General features: G+C 40.5%; 1 protein-coding gene across 6 annotated transcripts in view; it reads right to left on the reverse strand.

Moving 5' to 3' along the window:
- Nucleotides 1-19,654, reverse strand: part of PTPRA (protein tyrosine phosphatase receptor type A) — a 171,567-nt gene that overhangs the window by 71,649 nt on the left and 80,264 nt on the right. For 4 of the 6 annotated variants that reach the window (XM_063659540.1, XM_054466628.2, XM_054466625.2 and 1 more), the window contains one exon: nucleotides 154-232. In XM_063659540.1, coding sequence (XP_063515610.1) covers nucleotides 154-226 — 73 coding nt within the window. In that variant the 5' untranslated portion in view covers nucleotides 227-232. Of the gene's footprint in view, nucleotides 1-153; nucleotides 233-16,554; nucleotides 16,598-19,654 lie in introns of all 6 variants that reach the window. The other 2 variants (XM_054466629.2, XM_063659539.1) reach the window with 1 other exon arrangement.

Raw genomic sequence — 19,654 nt, forward strand, 5'->3', positions numbered from 1 at the left:
GCCAAGATTTCTGAAGACACCTATTTTACCATCACTTTGAATAAAATTTTTATATTCCTTTCTTCAAACAGCATCTCGGTTTTCAAATTTGGCTCATTAAATGTGAAAGCAAAATTTCGTTTCAAATAGCAGCCTTATCAAATGACAATTTACCTGTGGTAGCATTGTTGGCACTGACATGTATCAGACCACTGCCAAGCAGAACAAGAATGAACCAGGAATCCATGCTTATCTGGAAAATAGGGAGTCATGTTAGATGAGGTCCTATATTATCATGACTATGTCTGAGCTGGTCACCAGAAGAGTATTCTGGATTTCCAAGCTAATAAAATGTGTGCCTAAACCAATGATCTTTTGGGAGCCTGATATGTATGCTTCCTCAGATATCCAATAACTAATTGAGTCTTTATAAAGACTGACTATCCCTTATCTAAAATGGTTGAGGACTAGCAGTGTTTCAGATTTTTTTTTTTTTTTTTAAGAGTTAGGGTCTTGCTCTGTTGCCCAGGATGGAGACAGTGGTATGATCATAGCTCAGGGCAGCCTCTACCTCCTGGACTCAAGTGATCCTTCTGTCTCAGCCTCCTGAGTAGCTGGGACTATAGGCATGTACTACCATGCCTGGCTAATTTTTAAAATTTTCTGTAGAGACGGCGTCTCACTCTGTTGTCTAGGCTGCTCTCAAACTCTTGAGTTCAACTGATCCTCTTGCTTCAACCTCCCAAAGTCCTATGATTACAGGTGTGAGCCCCCACACCTAGTCCCTAATCCAAATTTTGAAATCCAAAATGTCCCAGTGAGTATTTTTTTGAGCATCATGTCTGTGCTCAAAAAGTTTCAAATTTTGGAGCATTTCAGATTTTGGGATTAGAGATATCCAACCTGTAAAAATAAAAATAAGTCTTAATAGGACTCCTTTATTTTTTTTTGAGATGGAGTCTTGCACTGTCGCCCAGGCTGGAGTGCAATGGTGTGATCTTGGCTCACCAGAACCTCCGCCTCCCGGGTTCAAGCAATTCTCCTGCCTCAGCCTCCCGAGTAGCTGAGATTAAAGGCATGTGCCACCATGCCTGGCAAATTTTTTTGTACTTTTAGTAGAGATGGGATTTCTCCATGTTGGTCATGCTGGTCTCAAACTCCTGACCTCAGGTGACCTCCCCGCCTCAGCCTCCCAAAGTGCTGGGATTACAGGCGTGAGTCATCACATCTGGACCAAAAAACTTTTTTAAAAAAGTCACCTGTGCTAGACTACAGCTTTGTGGGTGAGAGCTAGCGAGCAGTCCCTTTTAAAGCTCCCAAGTTGATTGCTAGGTGCAGCTTTACAGTTTTCAGAGTGAGAAGTATGGAAAAGGTAGGCTGATTGCACTGATGTACTGCTGCCCTTCAAGGAACACATTATATAGCTGTTCTCAACCTTTATTCCACCTCAAACCATGTAAGATAGTAGCATGTTGCCACCAGTAATAGTGGTTTGTTCATCCATTCAGATTTTTATGCCCTATACTGAGCTAGTGCTAGAGAAACAACTGGGGAGCAATACACTCATGAGCCCCATCTTCACAGGACTCACAGTCTAAAGTGTTCAATGTGGTAGTGACTCTCCAAGGGAAGAAGGACACACATCCTTAAGGGACACATGAAAATCTCAGGGGTAGAGGGGAAGAGAGGGAGATGTAGGTGGTTCATATATACTCCAGGAGTTTGCCCCTGGTACCAGCAGCCGTGCCTAGCAGGGAAATGGGTTCAGCAGTGGCCTTCAGGTGCATCCACATAAGATTTTGACAATTTCCCCATTCTTCCTAGGCTGTGATCATTAAACCAGTGATATACTGTTAGATTTTCATAAAACTTACATTTTATAACTCTGTCTGGATAGTGAATTAACATGGATCTCTGGCAGAACCCAGCTCAATTACTACCTGCGCCTAATCCAAAATTGGAAACTCATACAAGTTCCTTCACAAGGGTCAAAAAACAAGTGGAAGGCTGACTATTATATATGTATATGTATACATGTCTATTCTTGATAAATCAATAGAAAATAGTTTTGGGAGAAATAACTACATATTTGAGGGGAGGGAGTTAGACCACCACCTCATTCCTTATACCAAAATAAATTCCACATACGTTTAAAAATTAAATGCTTGAAAAACACATTTTAAAAGAAAATAAATGAATATGTGAGCTCAGGATGAGGAAAAACTTTCTAAGCATAAAAGGCATGTAAGAAATCATAAAGGTAGAAGTGGAATATCTGACAGAAAAAACAAAAGCTCCTAAACATAAAGAAGCCCATTATAAACAATGTTTATGGACAGGAAGACTCAATATTGTCAAGATGTCAGTTTTTCCCAAATAAGCCTATAGATTCAATGCAATCTCAATCATAATCTCAGCAAGTTATTTTGTGAATATAAAAATGCTGACTCTAAAGTTTACATGGAGAGACATTAAGATTCTGAAGGGGCAACTCAATATTAAAGAAGAGTCAAAGATTAATGCTATTGGACTTCAAGACTTACTTTAAAGCTTTGGTAATTAAGACTGTGGTATTAGCAAAAGAAAAGACAAACAGATCAATGGAATGGAACAGAGATCATAAACAGACCCACATGAATATAGTCAACTGACAAAGGAGCAAAGGCAATAAAATGGAGCAAGATAGTCTTTTCAACAAATGATACTGGAACGGGACAGCTACATATAGAAAAATTAAGCCATATCAGACCTTATATCTTTCACAAAAATTTAACTAAAAATGAATCATAGACCTAAATATCAATCATAAGACTATAAAATGCCAAGAAGATAACAGGAGAAAATCTAGATGACTTTGGGTATGGCGAGAACTTTTTAGATATAACATCAAAGGCATGATCCATGAGAACATAATTGATAGTCTGGACTTCATTAAAATATAAAATGTCTACTCTGTGAAAGACAATGCCAAGAGAATGAGAGGATAAGCCACAGACTAGGAGAAAATATTTGCAAAAGATAGATCTGGCAAAGGACAGAGAATTCTTACCACAGACTAGGAGAAAATATTTGCAAAAGATAGATCTGGCAAAGGACAGAGAATTCTTAAACTCAACAAGAAAACTAACAACTAAATGAAAAATGGGCAAAAGACCTGAACAGACACCTCACCGAAGAAGATAAACAGTATGGCAAATAAGCATCTGAAAAGACATAGAACATCATTAGGTAATTGCAAATTAAAACGGGATACCACTACACATCTTCTATGAAAATGGATTTTGGTTTTAAAATCCAAAACATTTGACAATACTACATGTTTGTAAGAATATGGAGCAGTAGGAACTCTCATTCACTGCTGGTGGGAATGCAAAATGGTACATCCACTTTGGAAGGCAGCTTGGTAGTCTCTCAAAAAAATAAATATGCTCTTACCATATGATCCAGCAATTGTGCTCCTTGGTATTTAACCAAATGAGATGAAAACTTATGCCACTAAAAAAACCCTACACATGGATGTTTATAGCAACTTTATTTATAATTGCCACAACTGGGAGCAATCAAGATATCCTTCAGCAGGCGAATGGATAAATAAGTGATGGCACATCCAGACAATGAAATATTACTCACTGCTAAAAAGAAATAAGCTAAAAACATGAAAATACATAGAAGAAACTTAAACATATATTACTAAGTGACAGAAGTCAATGTGAAAAACCATGGAGACAGTAAAAGATCACTGGTTTAAAAAAAAAAGAAAATAAAAAAGGCCAGGTGCGATGACTCATGCCTGTAATCCCAACACCTTGAGAGGCCAAGGCAGGCAAATTGCTTGAGCTCAGGAGTTCAAGACCAGCCTGGGCAACACAGCAAGACCATATTTCTATAAAAAATACAAAAATTAGCTGGGCATGGTGGTGTGTGTGTGTAGTCTTCGCTATTTAGGAGGCTGAGGTGGGAGGACCACTTGAGCCTGGGAGGTCGACGCTTCAGTGAGGAGTGATCAACACTGCACTCAGGCCTGGGTGACAGAGCAAGACCTTGTTTTAAAAAAAAAAAGGTCGGGCGCAGTGGCTCATGCCTGTAATCCCAGCTTTGGGAGGCTGAGGCGGGCGGATCACGAGGTCAGGAGATCGAGACCATCCTGGCTAACATGGTGAAACCCCGTCTCTACTAAAAATACAAAAAATTAGCCGGATGCGGTGGCGGGCACCTGTAGTCCCAGTTACTCGGGAGGCTGAGGCAGGAGAATGGCATGAACCCGGGAGGTGGAGCTCGCAGTGACCCAAGATGGCACCACTGTACTCCGGCCTGGGGGACAGAGCGAGGCTCCATCTCAAAAAAAAAAAAAAAAAAAATCAGTGGTTGTGCAGTTAGGAAAAGGGAGAGAGGAGTAAGCAGGTGGAGCAGAGGACTGTCAGGGCAGTCAAACTCTTCTGTATGATACTACAATGGTAGACACATGTCATTATACATTTGTCCAAATCTACAGAATGTACAACACCAAAGTTTGGGTGATAATAAGGAGTCAATGTTGGTCCATCAATTGCAACAAAGGTACCACAGTGGTGTAGGATGTGGATAATGAGGAGGCTGTGCAGGTGTTGGGGACAGCCAACACCTATATTTTCTTTCTTTCTTTTTTTAGGATGGAGTCTCACTCTGTTGCCCAGGCTGGAGTGCAGGGGCATGATTGTGGCTCACTGCAACCTCCACCTCCCAGGTTTAAGAGATTCTTCTGCCTCAGCCTCCTGAGTAGGTACAGTTACAGGTGTGCACCACCAGACCCAGCTAATTTGTGTATTGTTAGTAGACATGGGGTTTCATCATATTGGCCAGGCTGGTCTTAAAACTCCTGACCTTGTGATCCGCCCATCTTGGCCTCCCAAAGTGCTGGGATTACAGGTGTGAGCCACCGCGCCTGGCAGGAACTCTCTATACTTTTTGATCAATTTTGCTGTGAACCTGAAACTCTTTAAAACATAAAGTCTATTTTAATTTTTATTTTTTCTTATTTCTCTAAGAAAAAAAGTCTATTTTAAAAAAGAAAATGAACTCTCATAAATAATTGAAACAAGAACTCATAACAATACTGAAAACATAAGAGTCCAATTTTGAAAAATCTGAAGGACCTAAACAGATAATTTATAGACGAGAAAAACAAACAGCTAATAAAATACACAAAAAAGTGTTGACTGTCCCCACTAATCAAATGAATATAATGAGGTTACATTTTTATTTTCCAAATCAGAAGAGCTCAATCATATGAAACATCCAGTGGTCAAATACTGGTGGGAATAACAATTAGCCTACAATAAAAATTCCTTTCCAGAAAGGTAATACAAGAACAAGGTAAAAGAACAAATGCATGGTGATGGAAGCTGTGGAGAAAATTGGTATGCGTACACTAGGGAGGAAAAGACACATCAGAAGTTAAGAAGATCCACGTCACTAATAGGTACTATATCCATAGACCACGACCAGGAAAATCACAGTGAAAACCTCATCCTTCCCCGAGAAAGACTTTGAGGCAAACTCCTGTGACTTCCCGACCCCCCATATACAACGCATTTGCAACAACACTATCCTTACTTCTCTCTCTGGTTTCCAAATTTCTACTCCAAGCATCTCAGAGCTCCATTTCAGGAAGTAGGGTTGAGGTCCTCCTCACTCCTCAAGAATGCCATATGCAAAGCATTTCTCCTGGAGCCTGCTCTAACAGTCCCTGTTCTTTTTTTTTTTTTGATAGAGTCTCGCTCTGTTGCCCAGGCTGGAGTGCAGTGGTGTGATCTAGGCTCACTGCCACCTCTGCCTCCTGGGTTCAAGCAATTCTCCTGCCTCAGCCTCCCAAGCAGCTGGGATTACAGGCGTGTGCCACCATGCCTGACTAATTTTTGTATTTCTTTTTTTTTTTTTTCCAGTAGAGATGGGGTTTTACCATGTTGGCCAGGCTGGTCTTGAACTCCTGACCTCAAGTAATCCAACCGCCTTGGCCTCCCAAAATGCTAGGATTATAGGTGTGAGCCACTGTACCCGGCTTAACAGTCCCTGTTCTTGAAAGCTTTTTGCCCTGTGCTTTCCTATCACTGAAGACACTGTAAGTGGCTCAGTTTCCTTCCTGTCCCCCAGGCCTGCTATTCTCCTGGATGACTTCAGTATCCTCATGGATGACAACCAAAATCCACATCTAGGCCAGCCTCTCAGTTCCTTGACTTCCTTCACTCCAACAACCCTGTATCTCTACTACACTTGGGCCACTCAACGACAATGGCTGTACTCAGATTCTGTCATCACCCAGAAAAGCCCCCATACTGAATAAATCTTGCCTTCTCACTCTTCAACCACACTTTCTATCCTTGTAGTTCTCTCTGTTATGTCTACTACACCTGTTCTCTGACCTCATCCAGGCCTTCAGTCTCTTGAACCCCTCTCTAATTCTTTTCAATATCTCTGCTCTATCTTTATTTCCTTCTCTACCAAATCAAGAAAACTTGGTATCAGTTCAATCATTCTTTTGTCCTAACTTCCTTTGCTACACTGTTCTTCTTTTACACCAACATGGAAAGAAAAATCCCAAACTGTCAGCCCTATACTTGGACTGCCAGATGCTGCTTTAAATAAAAAAAAAAAAAATCAAACAACTCATAAGGGTTGTATCACTACAAATCACTATTTCCGCTTCAATGGAACCCTAAGCACTTTCTGCAGTCTTTCTGTCTTTCCTTAGCTCTCTCCAATTCTCCATAGCAGTGCCTTCAAACCTCCTCTCCCCTCTAACCATCTCCTCCCACACATTTGGCTGTTGGCCTTGCCTACACTTCCAAGAAAATAAAAGCCATTGGACTGGACACCCTTAACTCCCCAGTCACTATATCCAGAAATTTTCCCTTTCCCTGAAATTCCATCCAGGAATCTCAGTCCTTTAGGAACCCTGCATTTTTTTCTACCACCATCTCTAGCTTTAACCCCTCCCTTTCATACCAGTTTTTAACACAATTAAGTTTTCAAAGAAGATGAAAAATTTCTTTGCATCTACATCAATCCTTCAGCTATCATTGTCTCTACTCTGCTTCATGGCCAAATCTCTAGAAAGGGTTGTCTCCATGGCAATCTGGCTTCTTGTTCCACCATTCCACTAAAACAGCCGCTTCCAGTCTAAAAGAAAAATGGGTAAATGATATGAAACATAACTCACAAAAAACCATACAGTTCTCTTAAATGTATGAAAAGATGCTCAACCTCACTGATGATCAGAGAAATCAATGCTGAGATACAGTCTTTTTTTTTTTTTTTTGAGACGGAGTCTCGCTCTGTCACCCAGGCTTGAGTGTTGTGGCGTGATCTTGGCTCACTGCAAGCTCCGCCTCTCGGGTTCACACCATTCTCCTGCCTCAGCCTTCCGAGTAGCTGGGACTACAGGTGCCCGCCACCATGCCTGGATAGTTTTTTGTATTTTTAGTAGAGACAGGGTTTCATTGTGTTAGCCAGGATGTTCTCGGTCTCCTGACCCCGTGATCCGCCCGCCTCGGCCTCCCAAAGTGCTGGGATTACACGCGTGAGCCACTGTGCCTGGCTGAGATACCATTTTTTAATCTATCACACTGGCAAACATAAAAAACTCTGACAATGCTGCATTGGCAAGAGTTTGAGTAAACAGGTACTCTCATATAATCTATAAATATTCATCAGAATTACAAATGCACAACCCCTCTGACACAATTCCACTTCTGGAAACTTATTCCACAGATACATATCCATACTTTCAAAGTGACCCATGTACAAGGTTATTCAATGTAGCATTGTTTTCAAGAGAAGAAGACTGGAAATACCCTTAACGTCTATCAATGGGGGAGAGACACATGATTAAATAAATTATGGCTGATTTATTTATTTATTTTTATTTACTGAGACAAGGTCTTGCTCTCTCACTCTGGTTGGAGTGGAGTGGGACAATCATTGAACTTGGAAGGATAAAGAGTAATTGGCCAAGACAAAGGGTCAGACATAGTCTTTCAAACTGAGATGACTTGGAAGCTTAAAAAAGCCTGTCTGGTCCTGGGAACAAGAAAGACCTAGGTAAGGACATCACGGGGGGCTTCAGTAAATATCTGTTAAATGAATGTAAAAATGGCAGACATGAAAGACTAGGGTGGGTGAGGAAAGGGTGGGGCGGGGAAATGCACACAATGAGGCTGGAGGAGGCAGCGATCATATCATGAAGGGGCCTGTACATCACAGTGAAAGTTTTAACTTACCACTGAACACACTGAAGAACTACCAAAGGTTTTATCACAGCAAGGTTAAATGGAACAATTTAGATTTTAGAAACAATGACTGATGGCAGAGTGAAGGATCAACTGGTGGGGTTTGAAGTAAGGAGGGTCACTGACTGAAGCTTTCAGAAGTAATCTAGCCAATAAACCAGATGGATCTCACAGCAGGGCAGGAGTATCTAAAGGAGACTGAGAAGAGGATTTATAGGGGTAGAATCAAAGGCTAATGAGATGTTGGAGGTAAGCAAGGCCCAGATGTCTAACTTCAGTGAACTGCAATGCTATATAAGCTGGAGGATGACCAGTTTTGGGGAATGTGGTGGGGAAAGTGATGAGGTTAGTTTGAACATGGAGAATGTGTGGTATTAGAGTACATGTTGTATCTGTGGGGGGTGGGGGAAAAAGGACAGAATGGCAGACAGGCAATGACAGAGCAGCTGCCCTGGAAGTCAGGCAGAAAGCCAAAAAAGGGAAGAAGACAGCTCTAAGAGTGACAAAAGCAGCAATGAGCTAGCCAGGCAGCAGACATCTGAGAAACACAGTAGGCAGGAGTAGGTGGGTGCTGATGAGTAGAAAACTGATACATACCACCAGGGGAGGGTGGAGTAGGAACAGCACTCTGAAGAGTTGCCAGTGAGAGAAATCAGCTTGAAAAACTGGCAAGCTTCTGAAGAAGTCCTAGAACACCAGATATCAACTTTCATTATATGTCTTCTCTTGAGAAAGGCAATGTGATAGAGAAGTCCAATACAAAAGAAGAGACCTTCCCCAACATTAGTGAAACTAAGGCACTGGAGAGCAGCTCACTTGCATAGACAACATTATATAGAGAATGAAACTAGACTACTAAGGCTGTGAAATAGATTCTTAAGTTCTACTGCTTCTACGTTCCACCTAAAACAAGATTCAGTTGGGGACCTTGAAAGAGATGAGTATGGAGGCAAGAGAGTCAGTCAGATTACTACAATAAACAAACACACAAAATAGAATTTGGTATAGGTTTATATTGCAGATTAACACAAACAACAATATGAAAATTTATTTGTTCTGCTTAAAGCACAACTTGGAACAAACTACTTGATACATGAAACCAAAGTATAGTACAGATTATCTGCATAAAGTAAAAAATAAAAACAAACCAGTGACAATTATTGAAAAAGAACAAAAAAAGCGGAGAAATCTATCTACTCAGTGTTCAGGCTTACTATATAGCTACCATATTTAAGACAGTATTAGCAGAGGAATAGACACATAGATCAATGGAGTAAAATATAGAACCAGTAACAGACTCACATAAATATGCCCAAATAAAAGTTTGCAAAAGCAATTCAATGGACAGCCTTTTCATCAAATGGTACTCAGAGAACTGTATATCTACATGTGAAACAATAACGCTGGACCCTTCCCTTATACCACATGCAAAAATTAACTAAAAATGGGTCGAAAACCTAAATTTAAGTCCTAAAACTATAAAACTCAGAAAGAAACAGAGGGCAAAGCTTCATGACTCTGGATTTGGCAACAATTTCTTGGATATAACACCAAAAGCACAAGCAACAAAACAAAACACAGATTAAGTAGGACCTCATCAATATTAAAAACTTCTGTGAATCAAGGATACTATAACAGAATGAAAAAGCAATCCATGGATGGGAAAAAATGTGTGCCAATCACATATCCAATAAGGAACCGAAATGCAGAATATACAAAGAGCACCTACAACTCAACAACAACAAAAACAACCTAATTTTTAAAATGGGCAAAGGGGCCAGGTATAGTGGCTCATGCCTGTAATCCCAGCACTTTGGGAGGCCAAGGTGGGAGAATGACTTGAGCTCAGACGTTCAAGAACAGCCTGGCCAACACAGTGAGACCTCATCTCTACAAAATACATTTAAAAGTTAGCTGGGGGCCAGGTGTGGTGGCACACGCCTGTAATCCCAGCACTTTCGGAGGTCGAGGTGGGTGGATCATCTGAGGTCAGGAGTTGGAGTCCAGCCTGGCCAACATGGTGAAACCCCAACTCTACTAAAAATACAAAAAATTAGCCAGGCGTGGTGGCGGGCGCCTGTAATCCCAGCTACTCAGGAGGCCGAGGCAGGAGAATCGCTTGAACCCAGGAAGAGGAGGTTACAGTGAGCCAAGATCATACCATTGCACTCCAGCTTGGGCAACAAGAACAAAACTCTGTCTCAAAAAAAAAAAGAAAAGTTAGCCGGGTATGGTGGCATGTGCCTCTAGACCTAGCTACATGGAAGGCTGAGGCAGGAGGATTGCTTGGGTCCAGGAGTTTGAGGTTACAGTGAGATATGACTGGCGCCACTGCACTACAGCTTGGGAGACAGCTTGTCTCTAAAAAAAAAAAAAAAATAGTAAAAAAAAAAAAAACAAAACAACCCTGGCCGTGCATGGTGGCTCACCCCTGTAATCCCAACACTTTGGGAGGCCGAGGTGGATGGATCGTGGACCACCCTGGCCAACACAGTGAAACCCCATCTCTACTAAAAATACAAAAACTAGCTGTAAAAATACAAAAATGCACCTGTAGTCCCAGCTACTTAGGAGTCTGAGGCAGAAGTGCCTGAACCCAGGAGACGGAGGTTGCAGTGAGCCGAGATCATGCCACTACACTCCAGTCAGGGTGACACAGCAAGATTCTTTCTCAAAACAAAACAAAACACAACAAAAAAACCAAAAAAAAAACCCAAAAAAACCCAAAAAACCTATTTCATACCCATTAGGATGGCTATTGTTTAAAAATAAAAAATGGCCGGGTGTAGTGGCTCACGCCTGTAATCCCAGCACTTTGGGAGGCTGAGGCGGGTGAATCACAAGGTCCAGAGATCGAGACCATCCTGATTAACATGGTGAAACCCCACCTCTACTAAAAATACAAAAAATTAGCCAGGCGTGGTAACGCGCGCCTGTACTCCCAGCTACTCGGGAGGCTGAGGCAGAAGAATCGCTTGAACCTGGCAGGCAGAGGTTGCAGTGAGCCGAGATCACGCCACTACACTTTAGCCTGGGTGACAGAGTGAGATTCTGCCTCAAAAAAAATAAATAAATAAAATAAAAAACCCCAAAATAAAAAAAATCCAGAAAACAACAAGGGCTGGCGAGAATGTTAACAAATTGGAAACCTGAACACTGCTGGTTGGAATGTAAATGGTACCACTACTATAGAAATCAGTATGGCAATTCCTCAAAAAACTAAATACAGTATTAACATATGACCCAGCAATTCTACTTTTGGGAACATACTCAAAAGAACTGAAAGCAGGAACTCGAACAGATATTTATACACCAACATTCATAGCAGCATTATTCACAATAGCCAAAAGGAGGAAGCAACTTAAGTGTCCATCAACAGATGAATGGATAAAATGTGGTATATACATACGATGGAATGTTAGTCTTAAAAAGGAAGGAAATTCTGACACATGCTACCACATGGATGAAACTTGAGACATTATACTAATAAGCCAATCACAAAATGAAAATATTGTATGACTCCACTTATATGAAGTACTTAGAGCAGTCAAACTCATAGAGAAGGAAAACAGAATGATGGTTGCCAGGGGCTGGAGTAAGGGGGAATGAGAAGTTAGTGTTTAAATGGGTACAGAATTTCAGTTAGGGAGGATGAAAAAGTTCCAGAGATGGATGGCGGTGATGGTTGCACAACAATGTGACTATGCTTAATACCACAAAACTGTATACTGAAAAAGAGTTAAAATGTTAAATTTTGTATTACGTGTATATTTAACTACAATTTTTTTTTAAAAGACAGGAGAATAAAAAGGCAAATCACAGGCTGGGAGAAAATTTTGCAAAAAATATATCTGACAAAGGATTGGTATCCAGATATATAAAGAACTCTCAAAGCTCAACAGTAAGAAAATAAGTATTTCCACAAAATAATGGGCAAAATATTTGAACAGATATTTTTATCAAAGAAGATATATGGAAGGGAAATAAGCACATGAAAGATGCTGCAAACTATTAGGAAAATAAAAAGTAAAACATAAAATACCAGTATATGCCTATTAAAGTGACTAAAATTAAAAGATCAGCTATACCATGTGCTGTCAAGGACATGGAGAAATCAGTACCCTCAGACATTGTTGTTGCAAACATAAAATGGTACAACCACTTTGGAGTATCATTTGACAGTTTATTTATTTATTTATTTATTTTTTTTTGAGATGGAGTCTCGCTCTGTCACCAGGCTGGAGTGCCGTGGTGCGATCTCGGCTCACCGCAACCTCTGCCTCCTGGGTTCAAGAGATTCCCTGCCTCGGTCTCCTGAGTAGCTGGGATTACAGGCACGCACCACCATGCCCAGCTAATTTTTGTACTTTTAGTAGAGAGGGGGTTTCACCATGATGGCCAGGACGGTCTCAATCTCTTGACCTCGTGATCCGCCTGCCTCGGCCTCCCAAAGTGCTGGGATTATAGGCGTGAGCCACTGCGCCCGGCCTTAAAACAGATTTTATTGTTATTCAAGTATGATGAGGCCAACAGATCAGGAGATGATTGCCGCTGACAAGATAGTTACTCGAAGTTCCGAAGAGGAAGGTGCACACCATGCCATGCAGGGGCCACATGAGGAAGCACTAGGGTCAGTAAGGAGGTCAATGGAATGGGATGAAAACATGAAAACATGGGCAAGAGCCTTTATGTGGTTTCAGTGGAAGGAATGGGCAAGGCAGGGTAAGCATGTTTAGGACTGGCTAGTTTGAATAATTTCAGTGAGTTTTGCAGCATAGGGATGTCCCGAGTTTCCTGGTATCTGATCTTGAAATGAACAGGGCAGGTGGATTGTAGCAGAGAGGTGTCAAAGTCCTATGAGAGCCACATAAAGGAGGCAGCTAGATCATGAGTGAGTTATTCACTGTCTCTAGGAATTGGCTAGCCCTGACAAAGGATCAGAAACACATAGTTGCTGGGCGCAGTGGCTCCTGCCTGTAATCCCAGTACTTTGGGAGGCTGAGGTGGGTGGATCACGAGGTCAGGAGATCGAGACCATCCTGGCTAACATGGTGAAACCCCGTCTCTACTAAAAATACAAAAATTAGCCGGGCGTGGTGGTGCGCGCGCCAGGAGTCCCAGCTACTTGGGAGGCAGAGGTAGGAGAATGGTGTGAACCCGGGAGGCGCAGCTGGCAGTAAGCCGAGATCGCCCCACTGCACTTTAGCCTGGGTGACACAGCGAGACTCCGTCTAAAAAAAAAAGAAAGAAAGAAAGAAACAAACACATGGTTAATACTATACTACATGATTTCACTTGTATAAAACTCTAGAAAATACAATCTAATCTACAGTGGCAGAAAACAGACTAATGGTTGCTTAGGGATGAGGGAGTAGGCAGGGGCAAGAGGCAGTGATTATAAAAGACACAAGAAAACTTTGGGGAGAGATTATATGTTCACACTCTTGTTGTGGTGATATTTCCCTGCTATATACATGGATCAAAACGTAATAAATTTTACACTTTAAATGTGTACAGGTTATTGTTACATCAATTATAAAGTTGTTTAAGAATTATAGGAATAATCAATGAAAAGAAATACAATGAAAAGAATTTCATTTTATTGTATAATAAAAATGAAACAAAGCCAAAAGTAGTTATTTGATAAATTAACAAACAGGTAAAAAGAGAAGACACAAGTTAATTTTCTTTTTTGAGATGGAGTCTCGCTCTGTCGCCCAGGCTGGAGTGCAGTGGTGCGATCTTGGCTCACTGCAATCTCCACCTCCTGGGTTCACACCATTCTCCTGCCTCAGCCTTCTGAGTAGCTGGGACTACAGATGCCTGCCACCACGCCCGGCTAATTTTTTTTTTTTTTGTATTTTTAGTAGAGACGGGGTTTCACCATGATGGCCAGGATGGTCTCAATCTCTTGACCTCGTGATCCGCTTGCCTCGGCCTCCCAAAGTGCTGGGATTACAGGTGTGAGCCACGACGCCCGGCCCACAAATTAATATTATAAATCAAAAGTGGAAACAATTACAGAAGTAGCAGATAAAAAACAGATTATCTACAATTATAGGCAAATAAAACTAAGAGAAATGAACGAATCTCTAGGAAAATAAAAAACTAGGCCAGGAAGAACAAAAGACCTGAATATTCTTACAATTAAAGAGGTTGACCACAAGTTCAAATTTGTCCCACATAAAAAACACTGGACTCAGATGGTATTATAGGTGAGAAAACAAGAGTGACTAGTTCCCAGCTCATTCTAAGGAGAGAGCAAAACTAGGCACCAAAACTGTACAGAAACATTACAAGAAAGAAAATCACAGGCTCACTTTTACACAATAATATATATTCAAAAATCGTAACAAAGTATCAACAAATTGAATCTAGCATATAAAAAAGATAAATCATGATCCAGTTGAGTTTATCCAAGATATACAAGGATATTTTAACATAAAATCTATAAATATAATTCACCCATATTAAAAAAGTTCATACAACCATTTCAATTGATGTAGAAAATGCACTAGATAGAAACATATGAATTCAAGATTTTAAAAAATCCTCTTAAATAGAAGAAACCTTCCTTAACCTGATAAAAGTTACTATTTAAAAAAAAAAACAATACGCAATTATCTTCGACAGAGAGAAACGGAAAGCATTCCTTTGAAAATCAGAAATAAAGTAATCTACTATCACTTCTATTCAGTATTGTATGAAAAGTCTGCCTTCGCAACAAGAAAAGAAATTTGGCCAGGCACAGTGGCTCATGCCACTGTAATGGCACTTTGGGAGGCTGAGATGGGAGGATTGCTTGAGCCTAGGAGTTCAAGACCAGGCTGGACAACATAGCAAAACCTTGTCTCTACAAAAAATTTTAAAAAGAAAAAGAAATTAAAATTATAACAATTAGAAAGGAGACTAATACTTGCAGAAAATCTGATTGTTTACATAGAAAACCTACGAGAATTTAGGCCAAGCATGGTGACAAAGCGAGAAAACATCTGAAAATTAAAAAAAAAAAAAAAAAAAAAGAAAATCTACAAGAATCCATAGGAGGTAAGTTATTGGAAATAACGGTAACTTTGTCAAGGTGACTAGATAGATAATTTTTATACCCTAGCAAAAATAGCCACTGATTTGCACTCAAGAAAGGGTCTATTAGGTTAGCAAGAACTAATCATGTGTAAATACTGATAAGGAATCAGATGGGAAGGAAGGGAAGGTACATAAGAAAGGCAAAAGTGGGAGAAGTTGTAGAAAAGTGAGGGAACTGAAATCTGACATTTTAAAGATTTCCCCATGAAGTATGCAGCAAGATCAAAGGCTAAGAGAGAAGGGGGAAATAGTGGGATATGGTTTTTTATTTTATTTTTATTTACTTTTTTTTGAGACGGAGTCTCGCTCTGTCGCCCAGGCTGGAGTGCAGTGGTGCGATCTCGGCTCACTGCAAGCTCCACCTCCCAGGTTCATGCCATTCTCCTGCCTCAGCCTCCCCAGCAGCTGGGACTACAGGTGCACGCCACCACGCCCGGCCACCACGCCCGGCTAATTTTTTTCTATTTTTAGTAGAGACAGGTTAGCCAGGATGGTCTTGATCTCCTGACCTTGTGATCCACCCACCTTGGCCTCCCAAAGTGCTGGGATTACAGGCGTGAGCCACCGTGCCTGGTGGTTTTTTAAAGTATTAAGAATAATACTGGTGCTATAGAAAATGGCGGGAAGTGCTGACACCAGGCAGCCCAGCAGTCCTGAGGGCCCGGGTGAGATAAGATCCATTTTTCCAGGATTCTTTTCTGAAAAAATGCTCTAAGCACTAATGGTATGGCAAACATACAGAATCAAGGTTTTGCTAGATGAATGTAATGAAACTATAAGCAACGAGGTTGAGTACTGGGAAGAGAATGGATGAACTGCTGAACCACAGAGTCTAGCATTGACAGGAAAGTAAGGTAGATACTAGAGACATTAGAGAAAATAAAAAACTTAAGTGGCTAAAACCCCAAAAGTTGAGAATATTTTATAGCGGCAATAACATAGTAGGTAAACTGGAAGGCTCCAAGAAGCTAATTTCACCAGAATTTTTTGGAGCCTATTGTAGTTGATGGGCTATATATAGTCCTTGAAAAATCAACACATATGACTAATTTTAAATACAGTTCCCTTGACATGTATGGGTCTCAGTAAAACGCAAATCCTTTACTATGCACCCCCACCCCAGATTATGCCATAAGCAGCTTGCTAAGTAGCCCTTCAGAATTCCATGTTTCCTTTCTTCCTCTATTCCTGTAGAAAAAACTTAAAAAACTATTTCAGTACTTACTAGCTTCTTTTAAAAAGTTAATTATGCTCTTTGAACATGTGTCCTAGAAAAAAAGAAATAAAAAACAGTTAATTAGGAGTATCTAGGTTATGTGAAGCATTCATCAACCTCCTATTGACAGAAATTATCTATAGGCAAATTTTATATATAAGTAACTTTAACATGAACACTTCTTAAACTTTGGCCTCATAATTTCACAAAAATTAGGCTGCAAGTCACCGTATTTATCAGATACTGGCAGACACTAACTTCTGCGGCTATGACACTAAGCAATACTGAAATCTCTTATCTTTCCAGGGGGGTTGTTCATGTATTCAGTGTTTGCAAAGAGTTCCTGCTGAGCTAAACACAGTCCACTGTGCACTCTACGAAAGAGTCCATGAGACAAGCATGGGGGAGGGTAGGAAGTTTAATACTTTCACAATGCCTGTGGAGAGGCTGGCAGTGATGAAAGCCTAGAAAACTCATGAAAGGACCTTTTATGAGCAGAGTGAATGTAGAGCACAAAAGCAAAGTCAGATGACCCACTTAAAGCTTTGCCTTTACTGATGAGAATTCATTCTCATTCCAGATTAGTCTCTCTCTAGAAAAAGCAAACCTTATATAAGAGTCGGAAAATTAAGATACAGGAAGTATAATTCTACTAAATTCCAATTTTTCCTTCTCAAATATCAGCCTAAGTCCTAAGGTCTGTGGCCAAAGACAGAAAATACAAGGCTCTGAGAAATATGCTATTTATCTTGGTGTAACAATCTCTGACTGTTGGGCTTTGAGGAAATTTAAGCTCTACAATCCATAGATCAGACCAGAAGTTTAGGGTAGTAATACTATGAGAGGAAATAGTTTCTTAATCTGTTTCTGGAACTTATATAAAGCAAATAAACGGTAAACCTGATTTGTAAGGTAATGACAGTCCAAGTTCCTTCAAAGCAGAGAACCACTTATTTGCTTATTCACTCAACTAAGTTCCTTGTCTTGTGCCAGGCTAGAGAGAGAAAAAGCAGCTCCTGTCCTCAAGGAGCTCACATCTCAGGCATCTTCTCACCCCCCTTTCTCATGTTAACCAAAACATTTCAGGTTCATCAATGAAACTCTTCATCCAGGAGGCAGATAAAATGGCTTCTCTTCATTTTGATTCATTTGCTTTATTTTATTATTATTATTATTATTATTATTATTATTTTGAGAAGGAGTCTCGCTCTGTTGCCCAGGCTGGAGTGCAGTGGCGTGATCTCGGCTCACTGCAACCTCTGCCTCCCAGGTTCAAGCGATTCCCCTGCCTCAGCCTCCCAAGTAGCTGGGATTACAGGCATGCGCCACCACACCCGGCTAATTTTTGTAATTTTAGTCGAGATGGGGTTTCACCATGTTGGTCAGGCTGGTGTCAAGCTCCTGACCTTGTGATCTGCCTGCCTCAGCCTCCCAAAGTGCTGGGATTATAGGCGTGAGACACCACACCCAGCCTACTCTTTCTTTTAAACAGAGAAATAAGATGGAATATTCTTATCCCATCTTTTCTTCTGTAATTAGAAAAGGAATACGAAGAAACTCATGTGCTCTCTTCCTTACTTCCCATCCCAATTCCATGTTTGCTCTCTTTTTCCTCTCTCCTTCTGTTTTATTGTGAATGAAGAATTAGGTAACTAGTCCAAAACTACAGAGCTAGACCTGGAGCCTAGATTCACTGGTAGCCAAATCACTAATTTTTCTGAAGGTAAATCGGAGAAAAATGGGGGTTGGGGGGAAAGCTCATTAATATAGTTCTAAGTCAATCTCAACTCCCCACTGCACAACCTCCCCTCCCTCCTCCCACATACTTTTTTGGTTGTCATCTAGTCTTCACACTGGTAACTGCTTCTGCCTGGCAGTTTCTGTTCTAAGCCCTCTTAGTTTTTGGCTTAAACAAAACCTGTCTCTGCTAATTATGGTAGACCCATTCTTATCCCCTGTGTAGTCCAAATATTCACAACCATAGCAGCCTACTCACTGCTTTCACAAAACTTAATATATTAATTTATTACTTACTTAGCTATATAAATATCTATATCTATCTTAAAGATATATATATCTTTAAGATAAGCTATATATATATATATATAGAGAGAGAGAGAGAGAGAGAGAGAGAGAGATGGGAGTCTCACTCTGTCACCCTGGCTGGATTACAGTGGCACAATCTCAGCTCACTGCAACCTCTACCTCCCGGGCTCAAGTGACTGTCATGCCTCAGCCTCTCGAGTAGCTGGGATTACAGGCACCTGCCACCACATCTGGCTAATTTTTGTATTTTCAGAAGAGACAGGGTTTCACCATGTTGGCAAGGCTGGCCTCAAACTCCTGACCTCAAGTGATCCACCTGCCTTGGCTTCATAAAGTGCTGGGATTACAGGTGTGAGCCACTGTACCCGGCCTATAATAAATAAATAAATATATATTTATTTACACACACACACACACGTCAATTATAATCAAGCTCCGTGCTCCGTACAGACCAAAGAGAGGTCTGCTCTGCTCACAAGACCTACCCAACATCTAGCAAAGTACTCCACACATAATGGGTATATTAGGTAGTGAACTGAAGTTGACCACCCCTGTAGGGACTACAGCCCTGCTTAAAAGCAAATCAATCCCTGAAACTGAATTAAAATGATTGAAGACTCCTAGGCAAAGCTAGAAACAAACGTAAATCCTCTCTTGAAAAATATATCATAGGTCTCAGGTCATTTCTATAAATAATTTTAAAACTACTGTGTCTAGTCCATAAAAAGGCAACATGAGAATCAGTAAGAAACAGACAATAAGAAGAGTCCTGTAGCATTAAGAATTTTAGTCAAGAATGGTATAAAAATGTAATAGCAGATCTGAAAAAAGATCTTAATGGATAAATTTAAGAACAGGTAAAATATAGCTGAAGAGAGAATTAGTGAGCTGGTAAATAGGTCAAAAGGAAGTATCTAGAATGAAGCAGAGAGAAGCAAAAAGATTTATTAAAAAAAAAACAAAGAGAAGGTAAGAGGTATAAAGGATACAATGAAATGATCTAACCTACATGTAATTTCAGTTTCAGAAAAGCGGAAAGGGAGAAATGGAACAGAAGAAATAT

This window comes from Pongo pygmaeus, chromosome 21, assembly GCF_028885625.2.
Source record: "Pongo pygmaeus isolate AG05252 chromosome 21, NHGRI_mPonPyg2-v2.0_pri, whole genome shotgun sequence".
Lineage (NCBI taxonomy): Eukaryota > Metazoa > Chordata > Mammalia > Primates > Hominidae > Pongo > Pongo pygmaeus.